Source organism: Haemorhous mexicanus, chromosome 6, assembly GCF_027477595.1.
Source record: "Haemorhous mexicanus isolate bHaeMex1 chromosome 6, bHaeMex1.pri, whole genome shotgun sequence".
NCBI lineage: Eukaryota > Metazoa > Chordata > Aves > Passeriformes > Fringillidae > Haemorhous > Haemorhous mexicanus.
This window is the reverse complement of record NC_082346.1, coordinates 62,867,354-62,888,327: the sequence shown is the minus strand read 5'-3', so window position 1 is coordinate 62,888,327 and position 20,974 is coordinate 62,867,354. Positions and strand designations below refer to the sequence as shown.

At 41.3% G+C, this 20,974-nt stretch overlaps 1 protein-coding gene across 2 annotated transcripts; it reads right to left on the bottom strand.

Annotated features, from left to right (window-relative positions):
• Positions 1 to 812: 812 nt before the first annotated feature.
• DLGAP5 (DLG associated protein 5) lies at positions 813 to 20,668 on the bottom strand. 2 transcript variants are annotated; one of them, XM_059850608.1, is made up of 20 exons: positions 20,605 to 20,668; positions 19,723 to 19,780; positions 17,421 to 17,670; positions 16,015 to 16,226; positions 15,472 to 15,576; positions 14,950 to 15,034; positions 13,110 to 13,208; positions 12,302 to 12,375; positions 10,336 to 10,628; positions 9,797 to 9,915; positions 9,597 to 9,717; positions 9,078 to 9,163; positions 8,377 to 8,537; positions 7,622 to 7,714; positions 6,005 to 6,224; positions 4,771 to 4,984; positions 4,360 to 4,417; positions 3,088 to 3,241; positions 2,700 to 2,749; positions 813 to 2,034 (listed from the first exon to the last, which is right to left on the bottom strand). In XM_059850608.1, the coding sequence occupies exons 3-20, from the start codon at positions 17,659 to 17,661 to the stop codon at positions 1,912 to 1,914; spliced, it is 2,508 nt and encodes an 835-aa protein (XP_059706591.1). In that variant the 5' UTR covers positions 17,662 to 17,670; positions 19,723 to 19,780; positions 20,605 to 20,668; the 3' UTR covers positions 813 to 1,911. The 2 variants fall into 2 exon arrangements, with proteins under 2 accessions (XP_059706591.1, XP_059706592.1); XM_059850609.1 differs by having other exon boundaries at positions 9,597 to 9,714.
• Between the last annotated feature and the right edge of the window lie 306 nt (positions 20,669 to 20,974).

Sequence of the window (20,974 nt, the reverse complement as noted above, 5' to 3'; positions counted from 1 at the left end):
TCTGTGGAGAGGAACTTGGGAAAGCAGCCTGTGGCATTCTGCTCCTGGTCCTGTGGACAGGGGCAGCAATCCTCTAGGAAGCACAGAGAAAACCTGACAGCCTCCGAGCCTGACCAGGATGAGGCACTTCAGGAGAGGGTTCAGAGCTGGAGGAAGCAAAATCTCTCCTCTAGTCCATGGCTGGAGAAGCCATCCCTGTCCTTCCAGCGTGTCCCAGGAACATTTCCCAGCCCAGGGAGATCCCATCCCTACGAGGGTTAGGTACTCCACGAACGGGTCACGAGGATGGTGCTGCTCCCCACTCATCACCCCTGCGTGAGTCAAGAGCAGTTTCAAGGGTGGGGAGGTTTATTGGCAAGTTCATCCTGTGAGTCAGGCTGGTAAAAAAAGAAAACAGAAGTATGTTCCCTTTGCTGTGAGTCACTGCAGTCTTGTCTGGAAAACAACAGTGCAACAGCCACCACTGAAGTTTCCTAAGCTTTCTCTGACGTGGCTCATGCTGTTTTATAACAGTGACTCCTTTTATACTTGGAGTGCCAAGTTACAAGCAGAGTCCTTAAAATTTCCAGCAGATGCAGCAGGCTAGAGCAGCACACTGCTCACACCAGCATGGAGAAGCTGTGGCTGCCCCAGCCCTGGAAGTGTTCCAGACAAGGTTGGATGGGGCTTGGAGCAACCTGGTCTGTGGAAGGTGTCCCTGCCCGTGGCAGAGGCTGGAACTGGATGGGCTTTGAATTCCCTCCCAACCATTCCTCAGCAGGAAAGTAATTAAAAGGATCCCTAGAACTGGAGTTAGAAATGAAGAACATGGATTCCAGCACACATCAGCTTCCTCTTTATTCAGTGTAATCAGTACACAGCTTCCAGGTTAAAACTTAACCCCTGGCAGGGGCAGCAACACTTTCTGCTGAGGGACTGAAATCTCTGCTTGGTTTGGGATCAAGGCTGGTGGAAGGATGTGTGTGTTACACTCAGGTCACTGGTACAAGAAGAAGCCCAGTGAGGGATTTGTTAAAAATATAACAAGTGGTGGTACTGTAATGCTACTCCTCAAATCCACAGTCTATAGAACTGGCATGCTCCTTGTGCACAAATGTTACAATCTGGATGGGGAATGCACAAGGAACAAGATGAGAGAAGAGACTGAGCATAAACATGTCAAAAACAAGTAGAAAACACAGATCCTTAAGATACTCAATAGAAAACTGCATCCTTAAAGGAAATAATATCAATGCCTATTTCAATAGATCACCAAGAAAAGGTATTATCTGACTTAGAAATCCTAGTTCTGAGTTAGTTTCTGATATTACAAATCCAGTGTTTGTTACACACCAGGAAAACTTTCCCAGGAAAGAATTGCAGGCATCCAACCCTGCCAGAGCTGGTGCTGAGGCAGGTGTGAGTTAACACAGCAGACACTGCAGCCTGGGGGTGGCACAGGTACCCCAGAGCATGGCAGAGTGCTAAACAGGCTGGCTGTCACCCCAGAAGGTCCCCTCCCAGCAGATACAGGGCACAGGCACAGCTGGTGGGGTGGGCACCTTGTAATAACAGTAAGTCATGAGGTCAGTCAGATCAGGGTAGAAAAACTTAAAGGTGAACAGTTTTACAACCTGGAGGAGACAGGACATACATTAAATGATACCAACATAAAAATGCTTCAGGTTGCAGTCAGAATTTACAGCCAGAGGATACAGCAGGGATCACCAGAACACAGCCCACTACTGATGCACAGCAGAGCTTGGTGCATCACAACTGCACCATCCAATGATACAAACCCCATTCTCAGATCCACTACCATGGCTACTCCTCCTCTCCCAACATGGTTCCAGGGTAGCAGATTGTGTTCCAGATACCCTCTGTGGGCTTCCTGCTCATAGAATTTACATATTTTGCATTTAAAGTCACTTTTCATTGATCCCCAGAGGGACCAATAGGAGAAAACACAATGAGGTCACTGAATACTTCAGCTGCTGCAAACTTCTGGGCTTTGGTCTTGAGTGGAGTGAAGGGAAGCTGAGCATCCAGCATTGGCTGTGGGAGGAGCCAGAGAGGGGAGTCAGCGTTGGAGGAACACAAACCACAGAGCAATGCAAGGACTCTGATTTCCCCAAAAGTACTTTTACAAGCTTATTTCCCAGGCATAAAATAAAAAATGATTACACATGGTCCATGCTGAAGACAGACACTCCTTACTCAAGTCAGTCATCCATATTTTAAAGAGGATTCTTCACAAGAAAACCTACACCCAAATTCTATTAATTGTATTAAATGTGAAAGCTTTTGCACACCTCTTTTTCCCTGCTGAATGTTACTTCCAGCTCTAAATGCTGAGGTGATTAAAAAAAGATTTGGAGTAGACTTAAAAAATTCCAGGAAAAAAAAAGGCTGTTAGTGAATATCTACAAGGAAATTTGTAAGAAAACACAACTTAAAGGCTCAATCTGTCAAGAATCAGACATGGTCCTGCTACAAATGTCTTGATTCAGCCTACACTCATCATGTGCAATAAGAAATACCAGTGTGAGCCCAGCAAGGAGACAGCTGGAATGTGGTTTGTATTTAAAGTTACATCAATTGGCTTGATAACATCTTTAAGAGTTTAATTTTCTTTGTGCAGTAACTGAGTCTGCAGCAAAGGTGAACAGTCCTGCAACATGCAGCTTGCCTTAGTCAAATAAACTTGAAGGACAACTTACCATATCAAAAGGATTTCTGTCAATGAGTGTCAGATCACTGCATGAAACATCTGAAAAATAAGCACATAATTTAAAAAAAGAAGTTAGTCTGATGTTGCCAAAGCTGAAAAAACAGTATTGTTTTCTGTATTTATTTAAATAAGAAATCCACCCTCTAAACTGTATTTATTTCTTTATATTAGCTTTCTTTTTCACATATCCCTCAGAAACTGTTCAGAGAAATCCAGGGGGGCACTGTTGGCTCATTAAGTCACACCAGCTAAGGGAGGCTTTTCTAACAGCACCCACAAATCAATCTGATTTCAAAGAGTAATATTCAGATTATCATAAATCCTGAGGATAACAGAGGGCCCCAGCAATGCCACCCATGCAGCTCTGAGATAAGCACCTGGCTGATGGATTTGTGGCTCTCCAGACTGAGCAGAGTTTGTCTCCTTCTCTGGGCTGCACATGATGATGTCTTGTCCCTGTTCTGCAGCAGACAGTTCCATCTCTTCCATGCCATTCACTGCTTTTGATTCACTGCTAGAATTTCCCAGGACCTGAAAAACAGAGATTTTCTGTGTTCCCAGCCATGCCCTTGTTATGTCAGACCAAGAACACACATCTCACCTACAGATTTTATGGAGAGTTCAGGAGAGATTTAACTCCAGGCACTGTGCAAGGCACAGGCAGGCCAAGGCTCAGGGTTAAGGCTGTGACTCATATCCCAAACACCCTTTAAAGCCTAAAAATCCCTCTGACAGTATAAGGGAAATTCTTCCACAGGAAAGATTTTGAACTTCAAGTGTTTTCTGGTGACTTTTCCCCCAGAAAAACCCATCAACAACACTGAAAGGTTTCCCCAGAGAGTGAAATTACCAACACTCATTTTACTAGAGAAAGGATGAAGTAAAAGGCATAGGAAAAAATTAGTAACCAGGATTTAAAAAAAATATATGTAGGGGGATGGGAGGGGAAATGACTGGAGTCATGCACAGATCCAAACAGTAACAAGTAAAATTTAAAGACTCCATTTCCAATGAAAGTTACTAAAGGATGATTGACTCCAAAGCACTGACTTTCACTGGTAGCACAGTGTCATCTGAATTAGAGGCCACATTCCTGCTTTTTTAAGGCTACTCAAACACAGGCAATGTCACCAAGTCTTCAGACATTTCAGGACATGGATTTCTGACACTTGGATTAGCTCTTTTAACTATTTAAGGAGATTAAGAGCTCAACACTCTGCTGTGGGCTGAGGGCTGTTGCTTTTAGTCAGGGTCCATAAATGCACTTAATGCACGATTATATTACACTATTATTGTATTACATATATTACATAATGCATTATTATACTTTAAATACATTTAAAAAATCCCCACCAGAAAACAGGAGGTGGTGGACTTCTAGGAACATTGCTTGTCCAAGTGACAAGTGTCCCCCTGAAGCAGCCAGGACCTCCAAAATAGAGCTCTAAAGAGCAAGACAAGGTCTCCAAACTGCAGCAGTCCCTACCTTTGTCCACCTAGAAGTAAAAAGCACTGCCCTGAGGAATACACAAGATTTCTAAGTGAGGGTTTAATCAGAAATCCAAGTGGCTGGGGTAACCAAAAGAACTTCTCCTTTGCTAGTAAAAACAGAGTATTTAAAGCACATCCATGAACAATGCATGACTTACCTTATTTCCCTCTGCTGTGCCAGCAGCCAGACACATTTCTTCTGCAACCACAGAAATGCTGGAAGAGAAACCAAAACATTTTCATTCTTCTCAATCATCTTCATCAATCACCTTCTGACTTGTCCAACTAATCTTACAATTTGTTCTTCAGTTTTGCTGCCTTGGTTGGCACTGCTGAGCTACATCAAACTCAAACTTCCTGGGCAAACAAACTTTACCCCAGCAGCAAAATTACATTTGGGCAAAGCTCTTAATATTTGCTTAAGGGAAGGAAAAGTCACAGGTACTTTGCAAACTTTATCACTGCCAAATTGAAAGGTAACATTTAATGGGTTTTAACATCATGTCTTTCAGTTCCAACTCTAAAATGATTTGTACAAGGTTAATCAAAAGCTGCTTTAACATGCCTACCTTTGTTCAAGAGCTTCAGGAAGTTTATCCAGTGGGGGAGTTTGTTCAGTGGGAAGTTGGTCCATTTTCAAACTCTGTGCTGGGTGGAAGCCTTTGAGGGCTGATGGGGTTTGTTTTGCAGGTGCATCCCCAGGGTTACAGAGAGGAGAAGAAAGCAAAGATCTACTGGATGATCTTGGATTTGCCAGTTTTCCAGGGGTCCTTGGAAGCAAACCTGGAAAATGTATAAACATTTCATTAATATTTCATTTCTATACCAGTTTCCAGAAGCTGAAATGAACTGATCATTATGATTCTAACCAGAGACACAATTGTTTTCTGCTTGTTAAATCATCTTATACAAATATTAGATGGAAATCTTATAAACACTTGCAAAGAGAAATTGAAATTATTAACTTCCATCTTTTAAATTAGGCCATTTTAATAGAGTTTAAAAGACACAAATTCAGAACTGATGCTTAGAACAGATTCTCTGCAGGAGTTGGCTTAAACCCAGTGTTGCTCAAAGCTTTTCAGAAGTTACCCCCTACCAACAAGAAGCACAAGAAAAAAAATTGTTAGTTTTGTCATGAGAAGAGAGATTTGTGTCCAAAAAAAAAAAAAAAGGAATTTAAAATCAAATTATGAACTAGAAATGTGAGAGAAACAGAAGTAGTGGAAATACTGGCTGCATATACATGTCAATAAGAAAAAATGCTGGAAATGAAGTTATATTCTGAACACCTATTAAAAAACCTGAACTATTAAACAGCTTTTATAGCAAACTGGATTATGTTACAGTCTTGTTAAGCATGAGCACAGATTATGAGTGGACTTTATTTGCATCTTTGAAGACAGCACTGCAAGAGGTTAAGTTTAAAAAAAAAAAATCCCAATTCCTGTCCTCCAATTAGAGGATGTGAGCTGACATTGACTTTGATGAAGAGACTCATCAGCTGAATCTGGGAAAGCTCAGATTAGAATTTCATTATTAAATTTATGCTGGGAAAACATGAACCAGCTATTTCACCTTTGTCTAAGCAGGGATTTCACGCTGCCATAACCACTCAAATCAGCACATTCATGTACCCCAGTTTACTTTGGAGCCCTGATGTAATCAGTCACTGGTTGAAACAGTGTGTCCAGTCCTGGAGCTGTAGCCAGAACAAACAGCACAATTCCTTTCCCCAGTGAAATGGATTCAACTCTCTTTGGTACTTTCAGATCACAGAAATCACAATTAACCTTCACCTACCTGAAAAGTTTTTCACAGGGCTTTCAATCCTGAAAAATCCTGCTTCAAAAACCACTTTTTCTGCCTCTGGCAGCCTCTCCTGCTGGGTACCCTCAGCATCTCCTCCCTGCTTCATTCTGTCCCTCATGGCTGCTTTGACAGAAGCCAGGCGGCTCCGGGCAGCAGCTCTGGCAGCAACTTCCAGCTTGGCCTTGGGCACTCCACTTGGCACTGCCTTTTTCTGGAATGAAAGAAACCTGGGTCATACCTGGAAATTCTGCACAGGAGCAATTACACATGGATCTCTGCACAGGTGCTGCTGCTACAGACACAGCAAGGAGCAAAGGGAGGCTCAGGAGGGACCTCGTGGTTCTGCAGAGCTCCCTGCCAGGAGGGGACAAGCAGGGGAAATTCAGGCTCTGCTCCCAGGGAACAGGGATAGGAGGAGAGGAACTGGATTAATTTGCACCAGAGGAGATTTGGATTGGATATCAGGAAAAATATTTTCACTGAAAGGGTTGTCCAGTCCTGGCACAGCTGCCCAGGGAAGGGTGGAGTCCCCATCCCTGGAGGGATTTAAAAGCCATGTGATGCAGCACTTGGGGACAGGTGCTGGCATTGCCACTGCTGGGGGAATGGTTGGACTTGGTGACTTTTCCAACCTCAACAATTCCACAATTTTATGCATTAAGGCCTCTGCCCATATCCAGCATTTCTTGTGCTGCCATCCAGCTGGTAAAGTAAGTCTGTGATGACAACATTAATAATGTTTTTCAATCTGAATCTCCAGTTCAAAAATCCTCAATATAACTTTTTTCCTAATAAATTCAGTAAGATTTTGGAAGCACTGGCATGCAGGGACTCCTAGTGGCAGGGACACAGTGTAACCACAGGACAGATTCCAGGCAGTCATTGAAGCCTCTCTTGGCACCCAGTTTTCCAAGGGAAGTTTTGTTTTGTACCACCTGAAGAGTTCTGGCATTTATAGACAGCTCCCACAGACCACAACCCCTCTGTTTTCCCTTGCCTGGAGTTTCTTATCCATCTTCATCTCAATGCTATGATTAGTTAAGCAGTCTCAAGGAACTTAGAGTTTAGGCAATGCAAATACAACTTGATATTCAGAAGCAATTATATATTTCAAACCAAAGAGTAGATAAAACAACTCACATGACAGCTTATTTTGCAATAAGCACTAATTTGTTTTGGAGAGTGTCAGATCCATTTGTGCATAAAGAAGCAGCAGTTTAAAGCCACCCATGGTGTTGGCTTAATGGGACACCATTACAGTGGAGCACTCCCTGCTCAAAACTGGCAGTCACTCCCAAATTCCTGGGTGGTTTACTTCCCAGTTAAGTTAGTGGCCCAGATAAATTGTTTTACATCTGAAGAGTAAGTTTTTATCCTAAATTTAAGAGATTTGTCTTACTAGCATAGAATGCAATGACTTAAAAATATATTGTTAATTCTTAATTCTAATCTTAAAGTCAAAAGAGGCAACTAGGACTAAACCCACCAAATAATACAAGAGAGGTGAGGGAGAAGGGTGCACCCTGAGAGGAATTTCACTTAATATTCACTTAATATTCAATATATCTAAAGAAGCCATGCAAGATGTGCTTTAGGGGCTATTCATACCTTGACAACTGCTTTGCTTGGGACATCAAGTGGCTGCCACTCATTGTCTTGAAGCTTCACCAGATTATCAAATTTTTTATTCACGTCTTCAACCTGTCGGTCACATTTAAGGAAAGCAAAAGAAAACATTGTAAAATAACCTCTATTCAAACAAGCACAGTCTTCCATCCTGCAGGAAACATCTCTCAAACATTTCTGCAGAAGCAGATCAAGCTCTTATGCTTTCTGCAGAGAAGTCAAAACCTGTGACTAGGACTATAACAAATCCGTCCCTGCATTTAATTTAATTACTTACAAACTCCTTTGTTTGCTGATTTACAAATACTGTTGAGAGCTCTTTTGATAATTCAGATTATATTTCATTCTGAAACTAAAGAAAGCATCAATAGAGGAAAAGAGATGAAGGTTTTCTACCACCTAAGCTCAGCCCTAAATAGAGTTATTGTAGTTTCTGCATTATTCTCATATTGAAGCATGGAACCCCTACTTTTCAGGTGAGCTTCAGGAATTTTCCAAAAATTGGGAGGTAGACACTGTGACTGTATCCTCACTCCAAAACAGAATAAAATTTGGCCAAACATATTCATTCCAGAGACAGATAAAAGAACACACAACAGAAGAACTGGTCCATGAATTATAACTCATAGTATCCCAACTGCAACTATTCACTGTCACAAGGTGTTAAAACAAGGACCTGCGTTTTTTACATTAAAGTAAAAAATATAGCCAAAAAAAGTTAACATGCAAGTACATACCTGAAAATTAATCATATCCCAAAATCCATCCAGGTCTGTACATGTTGTTTCTTTTTCACCTCGTTTAAATTCACAATTATCAACCAGTCCTTCAAACTGTTTGAACCTTTCTCCTATGAGCAGCCTTGTCTGACCAACTGTGGAGCGAATCAGGTCTTTAGCTGGTAGCAAGAAGAAAAAAAAATACAGGATATCTTGAATAAATGTGTTTGAGGAGTCTGGAATTTGTTGTCCCACCTATTGCAAACCTGCAATTCAATTGAGATGAAGCTTTCCTGTCCATTGAAAGCTCTGAAGTTGCTTCTTCCAAAAAAAAAAATTACTCTCTCAAGTCTTAAATATAAGCATTGCTGGAGTAATCTGTATTTTCCCAGATAAGGGCACTTATTCCACATTCAAAACTAATCTTATTTTTAAAAACCAGCTTGGTTAAAGTTCCTACATTTCAATAGTGACTGGAGATAGAACAACTATTTTGATGTGCACATTGTTCACTTTATCAATCACCATCACTGCAAGTGCTACGCAAATTTTAGGAATAGGAGATTTTGTATCTTGGGGCAGATCCAACTCTAAACTTTCTCTAGTACAGCTTTGCAGATTATTTTTTGCTATTTTGCCAACAGCACATCCATGTCCTTCTCTCTGTCCCATTGAATTCCCAGAACCCCCTTCTGGTGCCTACTGCAGCTCACTCTTACCATCCTCTGGAATGTCCAGCTCAAGGTTTCCTTCCCACTGCAGGCACTGAGACAGCAGCCTCTCTGTCTCAGCCCGAAGAATGTTTCTGAAAATAGAAGGATAGAGGAAAAATAAGGATTTGGAGAATTTCCTGACTTGTGGTGGCTGTTAATGGTTACTATCCTTTTGCTCTCAGAGAATCCACAGCCTCTGAGCTGAAGATTAGATTGTTTTATTTTGCTGAGTGGCTGAGGTGCAATTTCTTTTCTACTGCTTTCAAGCTCATGCTCCTTAGGACAAGGTGTTAGTCTCCAGAATTTTACATACATTCCTTGCACTTAGGTGCAAGCAAAACAGGTACAAAAGGTACCTTTTGTACCTGAAGGTATAAAAAGGAAAACAGTAATGGCTGCCTGCTCAGGTCACAGCTGGCAGACACCAATCAGCATTAAATTAGGCTGATCTTTGGAAGAAGTCTCGTTTTTCTTATTAAGAATCTTCAAATGGACATCAGGGAAGTGAAACAAGTGAACCCAAACCTGAAATAGGGCACATCATGCTCTTGCTCTGTTGTATCATCTGACTTCACTGCAAGTGCTGTTGAGACAGGAGTTGTTTTGTTTGATCTCTGAGTGGAAGTTCTCTCATCTGATTCACCTGCTGAAAAGCATGAAAGGAATTTGTTCAGAATCTGGTGATAATTAAAAGCATCAGCATAAACTAAATGTGAACCTCCTACCTCCTCCTTTCAAACTTGTGGTCATTTGCTGTTCTTGAATGCCTTTAACAGAAGGTGAAGGTTGACTTTTTAAATAAGGCTTTTGTGCTTTAGTTTCACTGGATTTTTCAAATATTTTGCTGGAAACAAACAAAAGTACATTTAGTTAAGACACGTTGAGAAAGTGACATCAAATACGGCCAATTTCATAGAAATGGACAGTTTAGAAGGCAAAATTCCACACAACACCAGAGAACTCAAATAATTAAATCAGTGCAGATAGATACAGGGCAGAGTCCTTGACAGCTGCTCCTCAGGCATGGACAGAATAATGGATTATATCCATATCTGCTATATGGATTATATCCATATCTGTTATTATATCCATATTTGCTGTTGTGTTAAATCCACATTTAAGCAAAGATAGAAACCATGAGGATCAGGTGTTACAACACCACCACACTTTGTTAAAGAGTGAATCTTTCTCTAGAAAAATGATTTTCTGCATCCTCACAGAGGTTCACTTGCATTTTAGGCCCCATTAGAAGGAAGACTCTTACACTGGAGATTTTGAAAAATTCCAGACAGCAGTGGGTGTCAAAAAAGCATTTGCCCTTGAAGGAGACATGGGTGTCACAGTGTAGGTTGCCAATCCACTCAGAGGCTGAAACACAAAGTTTTGAGGTGCAAAGGAGCGTGTTCTGGGTCTCCTTGGAGAAAAATTGTTGTTTTCCACTGAGGTTTGTTCTTGTTGAAGTTCTACTGGCATTGAGTGTTTGGAATCAGCTGCAGAACTTTTCAACCCTGGATCCACTCCAGCATTTGTCTCCACTTCATGTTCAGAAGAAATTACCTGTAACAGCATAGACAGAGAAATCAAATCATCAAACCAACTGTGTGTTTGCAATAGGCATGGGCTGAATTATAACATGAGTGCCTGAAAGCCATCAGGAAGGGAACAGCTTAAGGTAAATCAGCTCCTAAATCAGCACACCTGGACAGAAGTGATGAGTTACCAACAAGTCCAACCATTTCTGACACCTACAAATCATTTTAGAGACAGAAGTTAACAATTCACTATAAAGACAGCAACAATCCACTCCAGGGGCTAAAGCAATCTTACCAATCAAAACAATCATTAAAATTGACACATGCTTGCTCTCACTGCTAGAAAGAAAAGCTTTAAGGTGATAAAATCCTCAAGAGCAGAATTACTGGCTCCAAATCCAACTAGGACTGTTGAATAATCATAGTTTATGCACATACTCCAATCCAAAGATTGAAAAACAAGCTGGAATATGCTGATAGCTGAGGAATGCAACCCAAGAGAAGTGCAGTTAGCACCACAGAATGTCGTTAAAAAAGGAGAAAAAAATTAAACAATAATTCACATTCTTATGAGATGAGTGACCCGATAGTCACACAGAACACATTTCTGAGATACCTAATTGAGATTGTTAGCTCAAGCCAGCCAGAAAAACTTTGGGTGTTTTTCAAGAAAATATACATCTTCAACCCACTGAAAGTCTTGTTATACTTCAGTCACCTCTGCTAGGAATGTAAACCTTGAATTTTGCTTTTAGCCAACCTTTCCAAATGAGCTGCCTGTGGTTACAGCAAGAATTTACCAACTGGCAGGGACTCCTGCCTGTGAAGAGGTGCTTGTCCAAGGAAGATACAAGTGCTCTCACCTCCTGTTTGGGTGTGATTGCACAATCTCAAACACTCTAAAGCACAGCTCCAGTTACAGGAACAAGGTGGAGATGAGAGGTGTGAGAGGGAAGAGTGGAGCAAAAGAAGGAAAAAATCATGGGAAGCTCTTTCACAGAACTGTCTGCACATGAATACATAAAAAATTCTGGAAATGATGACACCAAGAACCACAATGACTGCCTTCAGCTGTAAATGATGCAGAGAATAGTGTTCTATTTTGCAAGGAACAACATTTCCAGCTCTATTTTTTGGTGGTTCAAAACCTAAAATTTAGGTTTTTACTAAAAACCTGAATTTTAAAATGTGTTTATTTCTTAGCTTCTAGAATCTCATATTGTTACCTGAGCAGTAAAAGGAGACATTCAGAATATACTTCAAAAATTTACAGCTGCTAGATTAAACCAGCAAAGCAGTCTTTTTTTTTTTGTTTGACTAGTTAAAACATCAGATATGTCATGCAAGAATTTCTTGTCTAAGTCCTTGTCCAAATCCTGATTAGTAATCACATCATTCATCAGCCATGTCCATACCCATGTGGAATTCTTGGGGTTGTCCTGTGAGGGGCCAGGAGTTAAACTGGGATGATCCTCCTGGGTCACTTCCAAGTCACAGTATTCTGTGCTTCTATATGAGCACTAAATTTGATCTTAATTTTTAAAATATGGCAGTATAAATACATACAACTCCTTCCCAAATTCTAGTTTATTACTGAAATTACTACTTTTATGCTTGAGCACTTCAGCTACAATGACACAGTTATTGGCTCTTAAATGAGTTTTACTGCTTTTCCATTTCAACTATTACATGACCTACCTTTATGGGATCAGGTTTGACAGCTTTCTTCTGCTTTCCTACTGTGTTTGCTGCCTTTCTCTGTGACTGGTTACCTACAAAAAGAGACACTCCCAGAGGTCAAAAAGGCATCTGATTCATGTAATCTTTCACAAAAACTCTGCCATAAAAATCCAGTTGCTAAAGATAGGGAGAGACTGTTTTATTTCTTGGGTGGGAGGTGGCTAGAGGGAAGAAACAGCATTGCAAAAGTTCATTCAAAAAAAAGCCTGGCCTAGGATTTAACAGACTAGTAACAGATGTATCACCAAGAAAACAGATTCATTAAGCCATCAATCTTTAGATCTTGTCATATAGTAAAAATATAAGTCACCTTATTTCCTGAAAGGTTGTAGAGACAGTGTCAAGCTGAATTGAATTTAGATTTTTAATTTCTATATAGCATAGGAATTCTGTTGGTGGACTGAATTCCAGTAAACAGGTAAACACAAAGAGAAATTCCTCACCTGAAGAACAAAGGCTCTCATCTCTTCCAGAGATGTTCCTGCTCACACATTTAATAATTATATGGCCATAAACAGCCAAAGTGCCAATCTCTACCAGTGCTGGCTTTGTCCTTTGAGTTTGTAATTACCATGTGGACATGGATGCTCCACACTGATGGGTTTTGTGGGAAGTGTTGGTTTCAGCATATTGATGTACATACTGCACTAGAGCCCCAGACAAGAGGCTGGGTGATCCAGCATTTAGGCCTCTTCTTAAATGATAATTTGGCATGATTTAAATCAGTCTAAGGTACAGCTGGGCTACACAGCTCTGTCTCACTTACCAGCAGTGGCAGCAGTTGGTTTCAGCACCTGCCTGGCTGCAGAGGCAGCTGCTCTGGTGACTCTCACACTTGGGGCTGGTTGGGCTGCAGTCTGCAACACTGCAAGAGAGATTAATCCCAGAGATTCCAAGTTTAATAAGGAGCTGCATTCAACTAATAAATGAAAGTTTCCATTTTGTAGAAATCAGAGAAATGCCCCAGCAGTTATCAGTTGCATGGGTTTGCCAGAATGAACAGGGTTGGGTGAGTTCAGAGCACAGCCTGGCCTTGGCATCCAAGCAGTGCATTGAGGGATCCTGACTGGAGGTGGTTTTACTGCACATGTACATCAAGGTACCAGTGTGTTTGATGCCATGCACAAACTCCTCTATCATAACATAAATAATTACTCCCTTATCATAGCATTAATAAGGAATGCTTCCCACTGCTCCCTGCAAGCAGAGTCAAGGCCCTCCCTGTTTTCCTGTTTTCCAGATAAAGTTTTTTAGATTAATATCATTGCCATGGTTATTTGCACAGCTGGAAGCTAAAGCAAACCATTGGTGTAACAAAGTGATGCCCTGGCCATTATATGAGAGATTTCCAAGGTCAGAATTTAATGCAATCTAACAAAGTATTCTTAAGACTAATTGGCTCTGAAGTATTTTATAAAACATGACAAGTTCATGCACTGTATTACCCATCTTCATCATTTTCATCTTTGTATTTTAGCACTGTTTCTAACAAGCTTTTAAAATGACAGCACTTTCCTGCACAGACAAATTTCATGGGAGCTCTTTATTCCATTCCCTGCCTGTCTGAAATCCCCACTTGGTTATTGTTAATGCTACTTCTGTCTTTATTGTCAAGCTGTGATTCTGTACAAGCTAGAATGAAAAGTTGAAAAAAAAAATCAAGGGGTAAATAACTACAACATTGGATTTATCAAACATTCACTTCTCAAACATTTTTACATTGGTGTTTCAAAGAATCACAGAATGGTTTGGGTTGGAAGGGACCTTAAGGATCACCTCATTCCAACCTCCCTGCCATGGGCAGGGAAGTTTAAGTACATATAATGCCTATTCTTGATTCAGTACAAAAGAAATAATCCATTTTAGAAAGAAATAATCAACGGATGACCGTGTTGCAAAAATTAAGCATTTTAATTGTTATATCAAAAACTAATCATACATCTTTTCAGTATTCACCAAGGGCACTACTGATATTAAATAAAGGTCTGCAGCTTGCTGATTTGATTAGATTAATGATGTGAAAGTCATTTCACTGTGAATTACTGAATATCTTGCATTAACATCAACATTCCACATGACTTGGTTGTATCTCCTTAAGGATATCACTGAGCTATGAAGAGGAGTTTCTGATCCAAGGCATTCAAATCCCTTAAAGGTGGCACAGGTTGTTTATTTTTAATTGCTGTTTTCTTAAGAAATATCTCTGATTGTGGCACAAAGTGACAGACACAGAAGGCACTTGCTCTTTTCTAACAGCAGTCACTACCTGTGATATTCTTCTTGAGGCAAACAGAAACCTCTGCACAGCTCCAGGAGCTAAGACATCTGGCAGTTGTGCAATTTGCCTACTGACCTGTTTCTTTTCCCTCTCCTAGGGGGAATAATCAGTAACCAGGACTGTCAGAACCCTGCATTCCATTTCCCCCAGCCTATGGAGGCAACAAGCTCATGTGATCCCTGGAGCCACACACTTGATAATCTGCCAGCTGCTGCCCTTGGTAGGAATGGCCATCTTAAAATCTCCTCCTTCCTTCCTACACCCAAAAATGTGCTGTGGATCTTTCCCAAAAAACACCCAACTTTCAGGTTCAGCTGTATTTCCATACCTTTCTCTTTTTCAGCCACTTTGGCTGTACTCATCTGTTTATGTCCTGCCTGTGTAGAGCGTACACTCTGCCCATGGGCACTGACCTACAAGAAAAAAAAAAAAGTTTTTAGTGAAGTATCAGATTTCCAGAAAATCAGCAGCCAGATTTCTCTCCTCATCTATCTATCCTAGATTACTGTGAAGTGAAATAATTTGGGACAGGGGGCTTTAAAAAGTAGAGAGACATGAAGGATAACTTAAAATAGATTGGTTTAGGGATATGTTATTGTGCATTATCCAACTAGTTAATAAATGGTCAGAAAAAGAGTGAAGAAAAATATTTAAGCAACAGTTAAAGTATCTTGAAAAACTTGATTGACAAACAGATCCAGAAAACCTGTGCTCTTTTCTGCTTGTACTGATCTAATCAAATTTGTAAAGATACTACTCTGAGTCTGAAATTGCATCCCTTTCTCTTCCAAATTTATTCACTGAAGTTGTGTATATATATATATACACACATATATATAAAAAAACAAACCGTAGAGGACTTAGATGCAGTTGGTATCAGAGTTGGTATCATGGTTTTTCCTTCTTGGATCTTGGCTTTTGACCGAGTAATCCTTCCAGAGAAAGCAGGAGCAGCCTGGAAACATCCCCAAGGAAATGAGAGTCAATAAACTCCTTTTTCCTTTTGTCACTGAGACTGAGCAAGAAGCATAAATGTGAAAAACAACACGCCTGTGCAAAATGGGTCAAGTGTGCAATCTGGAAAGCTTTCAAAGCTCAGTTGACTAAATATGAACAAGTTACTAGTTCTAAAATAACACAGCTTTTTCCTTTGTGGATGAATCATTCCAGTTTTTGAACTGAACATAGCCACAAATACAAAAATCCACATATCATTAGTACTGCTTCCAGCTTTGTTTAGAAAAAAAAATGAGCTAAATTACTCCTTTAGCATAACATCAATAAAGCATTTGCAAAATAAACAGTGGATTTGAAATAACACACACATCTTGCATACAAACATCAACTTAAAACAGATGCAATTAACTTAGATATGAAATATTCCCATTGTTACCTTCTCTCTTGGCTTTGTTACTGCAGGTTCCTCAGCAGCAGCAAGTGCAAGGAACCCAGGTGCAGCTGGTCTGTAGAGCCCAACCTTGAACACCCCTTTCTTGGCTCTCTCCCTCTGCTCCTGCAGTTTGCGAAGCTCCTTCTCCTCCTTGTAGCGCTGCAGCATCTCCCTGCGCTCGTTCATCCTCTTGGTGGCTGCACTTGGGGCTGCCTCTGCAGCAGACATGCAAGGCAGAGGTGTTAGAAAATCATGAAGATGGTTTTTGAGCTAACAACAAGTCAGAAATTTCCAATAAACTCTGCCAAGCTAGAAGAGGAACGTAAGTCAAAGAGCAGAACTGACTGGAATCTCTGAAGTGTTCCAACCCTTCCCATTAAAAGGGAATTAATTGGTAAATTTCAGCTTGCAAACAGACTTCCCCAAATATCCACCTGAGGGTTACTAGAAACTCCCATTTCACAGACTTGAAAGGTTACTGCTATGAAAATTAACACCTCATCTTCTTATTTGGCTTATTTGTACCAGTTTCTCTATCCAAACACTTGCAATGTCGTGGAAAACTCAGCTTTAGATACCAAAGTCTGACTCAGGCTGAGAATAAATGAGGCAGAAGTTATCTGAAAGAATAAAACCTTGAGATGTTGCCAAACTTGAATTATGTCTACCTGAAAAATTAATATCCATTTAAAGTTGAAAATTATGAAAAATAATCAAGACAAATTTATTGAATTTCATTTTCGATACTATTACATACAGACTCCAATCATCTTCAAAAAATTACCATCCTCCAATAATCTTCTGCTATCAAAATACTAAAGATGAAAATATTTCTAAAAAAAAAAACTGTTAGCATTTTTAAATGTCCATTTCTTAGACCACAAGCACCCAGGAGAGCCGGGGGGCAGAACTCAGCATACATGCAGGCCCTATTTTCTGAGAGGAAAACAAGTTGTCAAAAAACAACTAGCCATTTTCAAAATACATATGCATTTACCCATTAATTATTTTAGATATAATATAAAATTTCTCATTACTAAGCACACTTTAGGTAGATGACAGGCATGTGTTATTAGATGGTATTTTAGCCTGGAGTTTTTCACATCTTAAAGGACAAAGCAATCATAAAGGCACTTCTATTGAATATTAATAACAGAATGCATTCTTCCTTTAGCTGCTGCAGACAAATCAGAGTAAAGCTTCATTCACACCACTGGATCAGTGAGGAAGGTACAGCTTATGTTAAGATTTTACTGTCTTGATTTTAACACTTGGAAAGGCTGAAGGGTTTTAAACCTTCAACTTTTTTGTCAAAAGTAAATGTTGACTGCTATTAGGTTTGTGTGATAATAAACCTACTTATCATTTTTAACACTTAAAAAAAAAGTCTATAGCAATTCTTTACTTACTCTGTTTCACACTGCTGTTCTCTTGAGAGCACAACTCCCTGGTTTCCTTGAGCTCAGAAATTCCCCTCTCCTTGGAGAGTTGAACATTGACATCTGCCAGCCCCAGCTGCCGGCCCTTTTCGAAGAGCTTGTGCCTGTTCTCCTTCTGAAGGATGGATTTCCTGCGGGCAACCTTGGTCCTGAGGGCTTCTGTACTCAAATCCTTCTTGTATCTATTGGCAAACTGGGAAGTAGTAGCCATCCTGATGATCTGAGACAACAAGCACAGTGATTAGGAAAACACAGTCATGATTTGTTTTCCAGTTTTGTTAAAGTATGCTAATGTTATGAGCAAAGCCCTAATTCTTTATTTCTGTACATGACCAGAGAAAACTCACATGACAATTTCAGCAATGACTCTTTCACCAATTTTCCATCATTTTTATTCATTCCAGGGACCAGTTTGGGTGTTGAGTGGTCACCAAGTCTGGCATAGAATTAGGAGGGGACACTGCACCCATGCCTGGGATTGGCTGGGCTGCTTTCTCCACAGCTGTTTTCCACATTAAGGAGATGAGCAAGTAAATGACAGAGCTGTAGGACAATACTTGGAAGCAACATTCCATTTAGATTAGACCTGATAGCAAGGAATGTTGCCATCAGAACCAGGATGTTTCCAGGATGCAACTACAATACAATAGTGGTTATTTCAAGCAGAATTTTCCCCATCTCTTTTAACCTGAGGAAGCTTTAAGCCAATTGTCAGCTGGTTTGCACTTGCTGTGCTGACAATACCTAAAGGAGCTCCAGGAGAGGTGCAGAGGGCCTGGAATGATAGGACAAGGGGGAATGGATGTAAACAGACAAAGGACAGGGATAGATGGGATATTGGGAAGAAATTCTTTTCTGTGAGGGTGGTGAGGCCCTGGCACAGGATGCCCAGAGATGCTGCTGTAGCTGCACCATCCCTGGAAGTGTTCAAGGGCAGGTTGGATGGTGTTTGGAATACTTGGGATAATGGGAGGTGTCCCTGCCCATGGCAGGGGATGGGAACAAGATGGGCTTTAGGGTCCCTTCCTACCCAAACTATTCTGGGATTCTGTTATCCCCTGCACCCCCACTGAAACCTGGCTTGTCAAGAGTTTTCCACCTCAGCCATCACACATCTCATCTTCCACCACTTACAGAAAACAGCTCTACAGTAAGCAGGGTGACAGAGCTAAAAAAACACCCAACAGTATTAATTCATTAGTAATTTCATAATTTACTGAGGCTCTTCATTTCAGGACAGCATGCTCTGATCAAACTGAAGAAACCATCAGTGAACTGAACTGAAAAGCCTTGACAATGGTTGTAAGTCCATCCCCTTCCCATCTGTGTGCCACCAAAAGCCAAAAACTCAACTAGCAGCCTAGCTGGAAAACCCAAATGTTAGAAGAAAAAAAAAAAAAGGCAGCAAAAGAGAAATAATGCAGAAATAAAGTGGATATGTTTATGGGAAAAGCAGTCAAGGAGAGAAGCTGAGCTCTTGGAAGAAAGAACACAGCCCAAGCCTGTTCAGATACCATCAGTGCTGGCAGTGCAAGCTCCCTGTTCTTCACTCTATGGAAGTGTTCATGGAAGGGGGAACCTGCACAGCACCTGCACAACCTCCTGGAATTGCTTAGAACAGAAACCAAAATCAGTGCATGGTGCTCCTTTTTTTCAGGAGAGAAAAATGGTCAGTGGAAGTTAAAGAGCAAAGGGGAATAAAAAAATCAAAACTCAAATCAGGGACTGGATCTCCTGCACACAATCCTGGAAGAGCTGGTTTATGCCAGCACCACCTGAATTGTGAATATCTTGGGCTTCACCCTGCATCTTGCATTCCAACTTTCAGAAATTGATTAAAAATGCCAGTTAAGGATGAGTGCAAAAAACTCCATTGCAGTTCATTGGTCATATTCGCCCTGCTTTATATTTAAGTGATTAAGGGAGGTTAATTAATGAGCATCTCCAATAATCATATTTGAACTGATCCTGCAAGCAATTGCAGAATTAGTCATTACAGAATTGTTAGTAATTATATGGCATTACAGAAAGCCATAAGGAAAACAGTGGGAATACATCTCTCCTATCTGTGTCCTAGAGGCAGCAGGCTTTTGAGCCTAGTGGATGATAAATATTCCTCAAAGCAGCAGTTTAGTCTTTACACTCATCCTTTTTCAGGACAAAGTTCATAAATTTACTCTTAACCATGTTCTTTAAGTACAGTGATATCCAAGGGCTCATTATAATGGATGTCATACTAAATATCCCAAAGATTTGTTTAAAACAAAAATACCTGTCTCCTCTTCTTCCCAGGTTACTGTTCCCGTGGAGTATCTTGCCCAAACAGGAGCCTAGAAGATTAATCGGCATTTAAATTGACATAAACTCAAGCAAAGACTATTAGCAAGAAAGGGACAGAGGGCTTACACAAAGGATTTGTAACTGGCTAATGTACAGTATCAAAAATTAAAGCTGATAATTTATTTTGATAAATAACAACAAAGGAAAAGAGACGCTTTTGAACAACAACAATCTAAGAACCAAAGAGCAATTTGAACATGAAAACATTTAGGTGCTCTTTTAGGCTGAATAGTGAGAAAACAGAGCAGGACATGACTATTAGCAAGACAGGGACAGAGGGCTTGTGACTCCTTGTGACAAAGGATTGTGAACAGAATCCTTGTGACAAAGGATTTGTGACTAACGTACAGCACCAAAAATTAAAGCTGACCATTAATTTTGATAAACAACAACAAAGAAAAAGAGACACGTTTGGTCAACAACAAGAACCAAAGAGCAATGTGAGCATGAAAACATTTTAGGCTGGACAGTGAGAAAACAGAGCCGGAAGAGCAAACATCGCTACTTTTAAAGCGGGTAGAGACTGAGTAAAACCTGGACCCAACGGTTTCGAGAGGGCCCCGGGGGTCGGGGCGGGCTGGGCGAGGCCAGCCCAGGACTGTCCCTCAGCCCCGTCCCCGCCAGCGCCTCGGGGTGCTCCCACCGCAACTCAGCGAAGAAGCACCGCTGCCAGCCCACCGCCAGGCGAGACCCCCACGCCAGGACCCTTACGGAGCACATCGCCGGGGAGTCACAGTCCCCCTGACCCCTCAAACCCCCTCCAGGACTCCCAAATCCGCCGCGGGACCCCCGGTCCCCCCGGGCCCGCCATTACCTGCCCCGACCCCGCGCGCCGCGCAGCCCCCTCCGCGCGCCGCCCCGCCTCGCTTTCAAATCTCACCCGCCAACGCTCATTGGCCAGCGTGGACTGCCCGCTCCCATTGGCTTCACTGCGGCCGGTGATTGGCAGCGCCGGAACACCAGAGCGGGCTGCTTATTGGTCGCCCCGTGGCCACTCGTAATTTCTATTGGCTGTTTGGGAAAATTCCCCGCCCATACTTGCCGCTCATTGGCTAGCGGAGTGAGGGAGGTGAAGCCACTGGTGGTGCGGGGGTGAGGTCCGACCTTGGCGTCCCGCAGGGTGCAGGGGCGCTAACGTGGCGGCGGGGGTCGCCTGTGCCTGAGGGACGCCTGTGTCTGGGGGT

Bases quoted from the DNA above. Each gene is read 5' to 3' on its own strand.
- DLGAP5 (XM_059850608.1), bottom strand. From the start codon at position 17,661: ATGGCTACTACTTCCCAGTTTGCCAATAGATACAAGAAGGATTTGAGT. The intron at 15,577-16,014 runs GTAACAATGGGA...GGATGTTTCCAG, and splicing joins TAACAAAGCCAAGAGAGAAG to GCTGCTCCTGCTTTCTCTGG. The intron at 2,750-3,087 runs GTGCTTATCTCA...CTTATTTTTCAG, and splicing joins GCCACAAATCCATCAGCCAG to ATGTTTCATGCAGTGATCTG.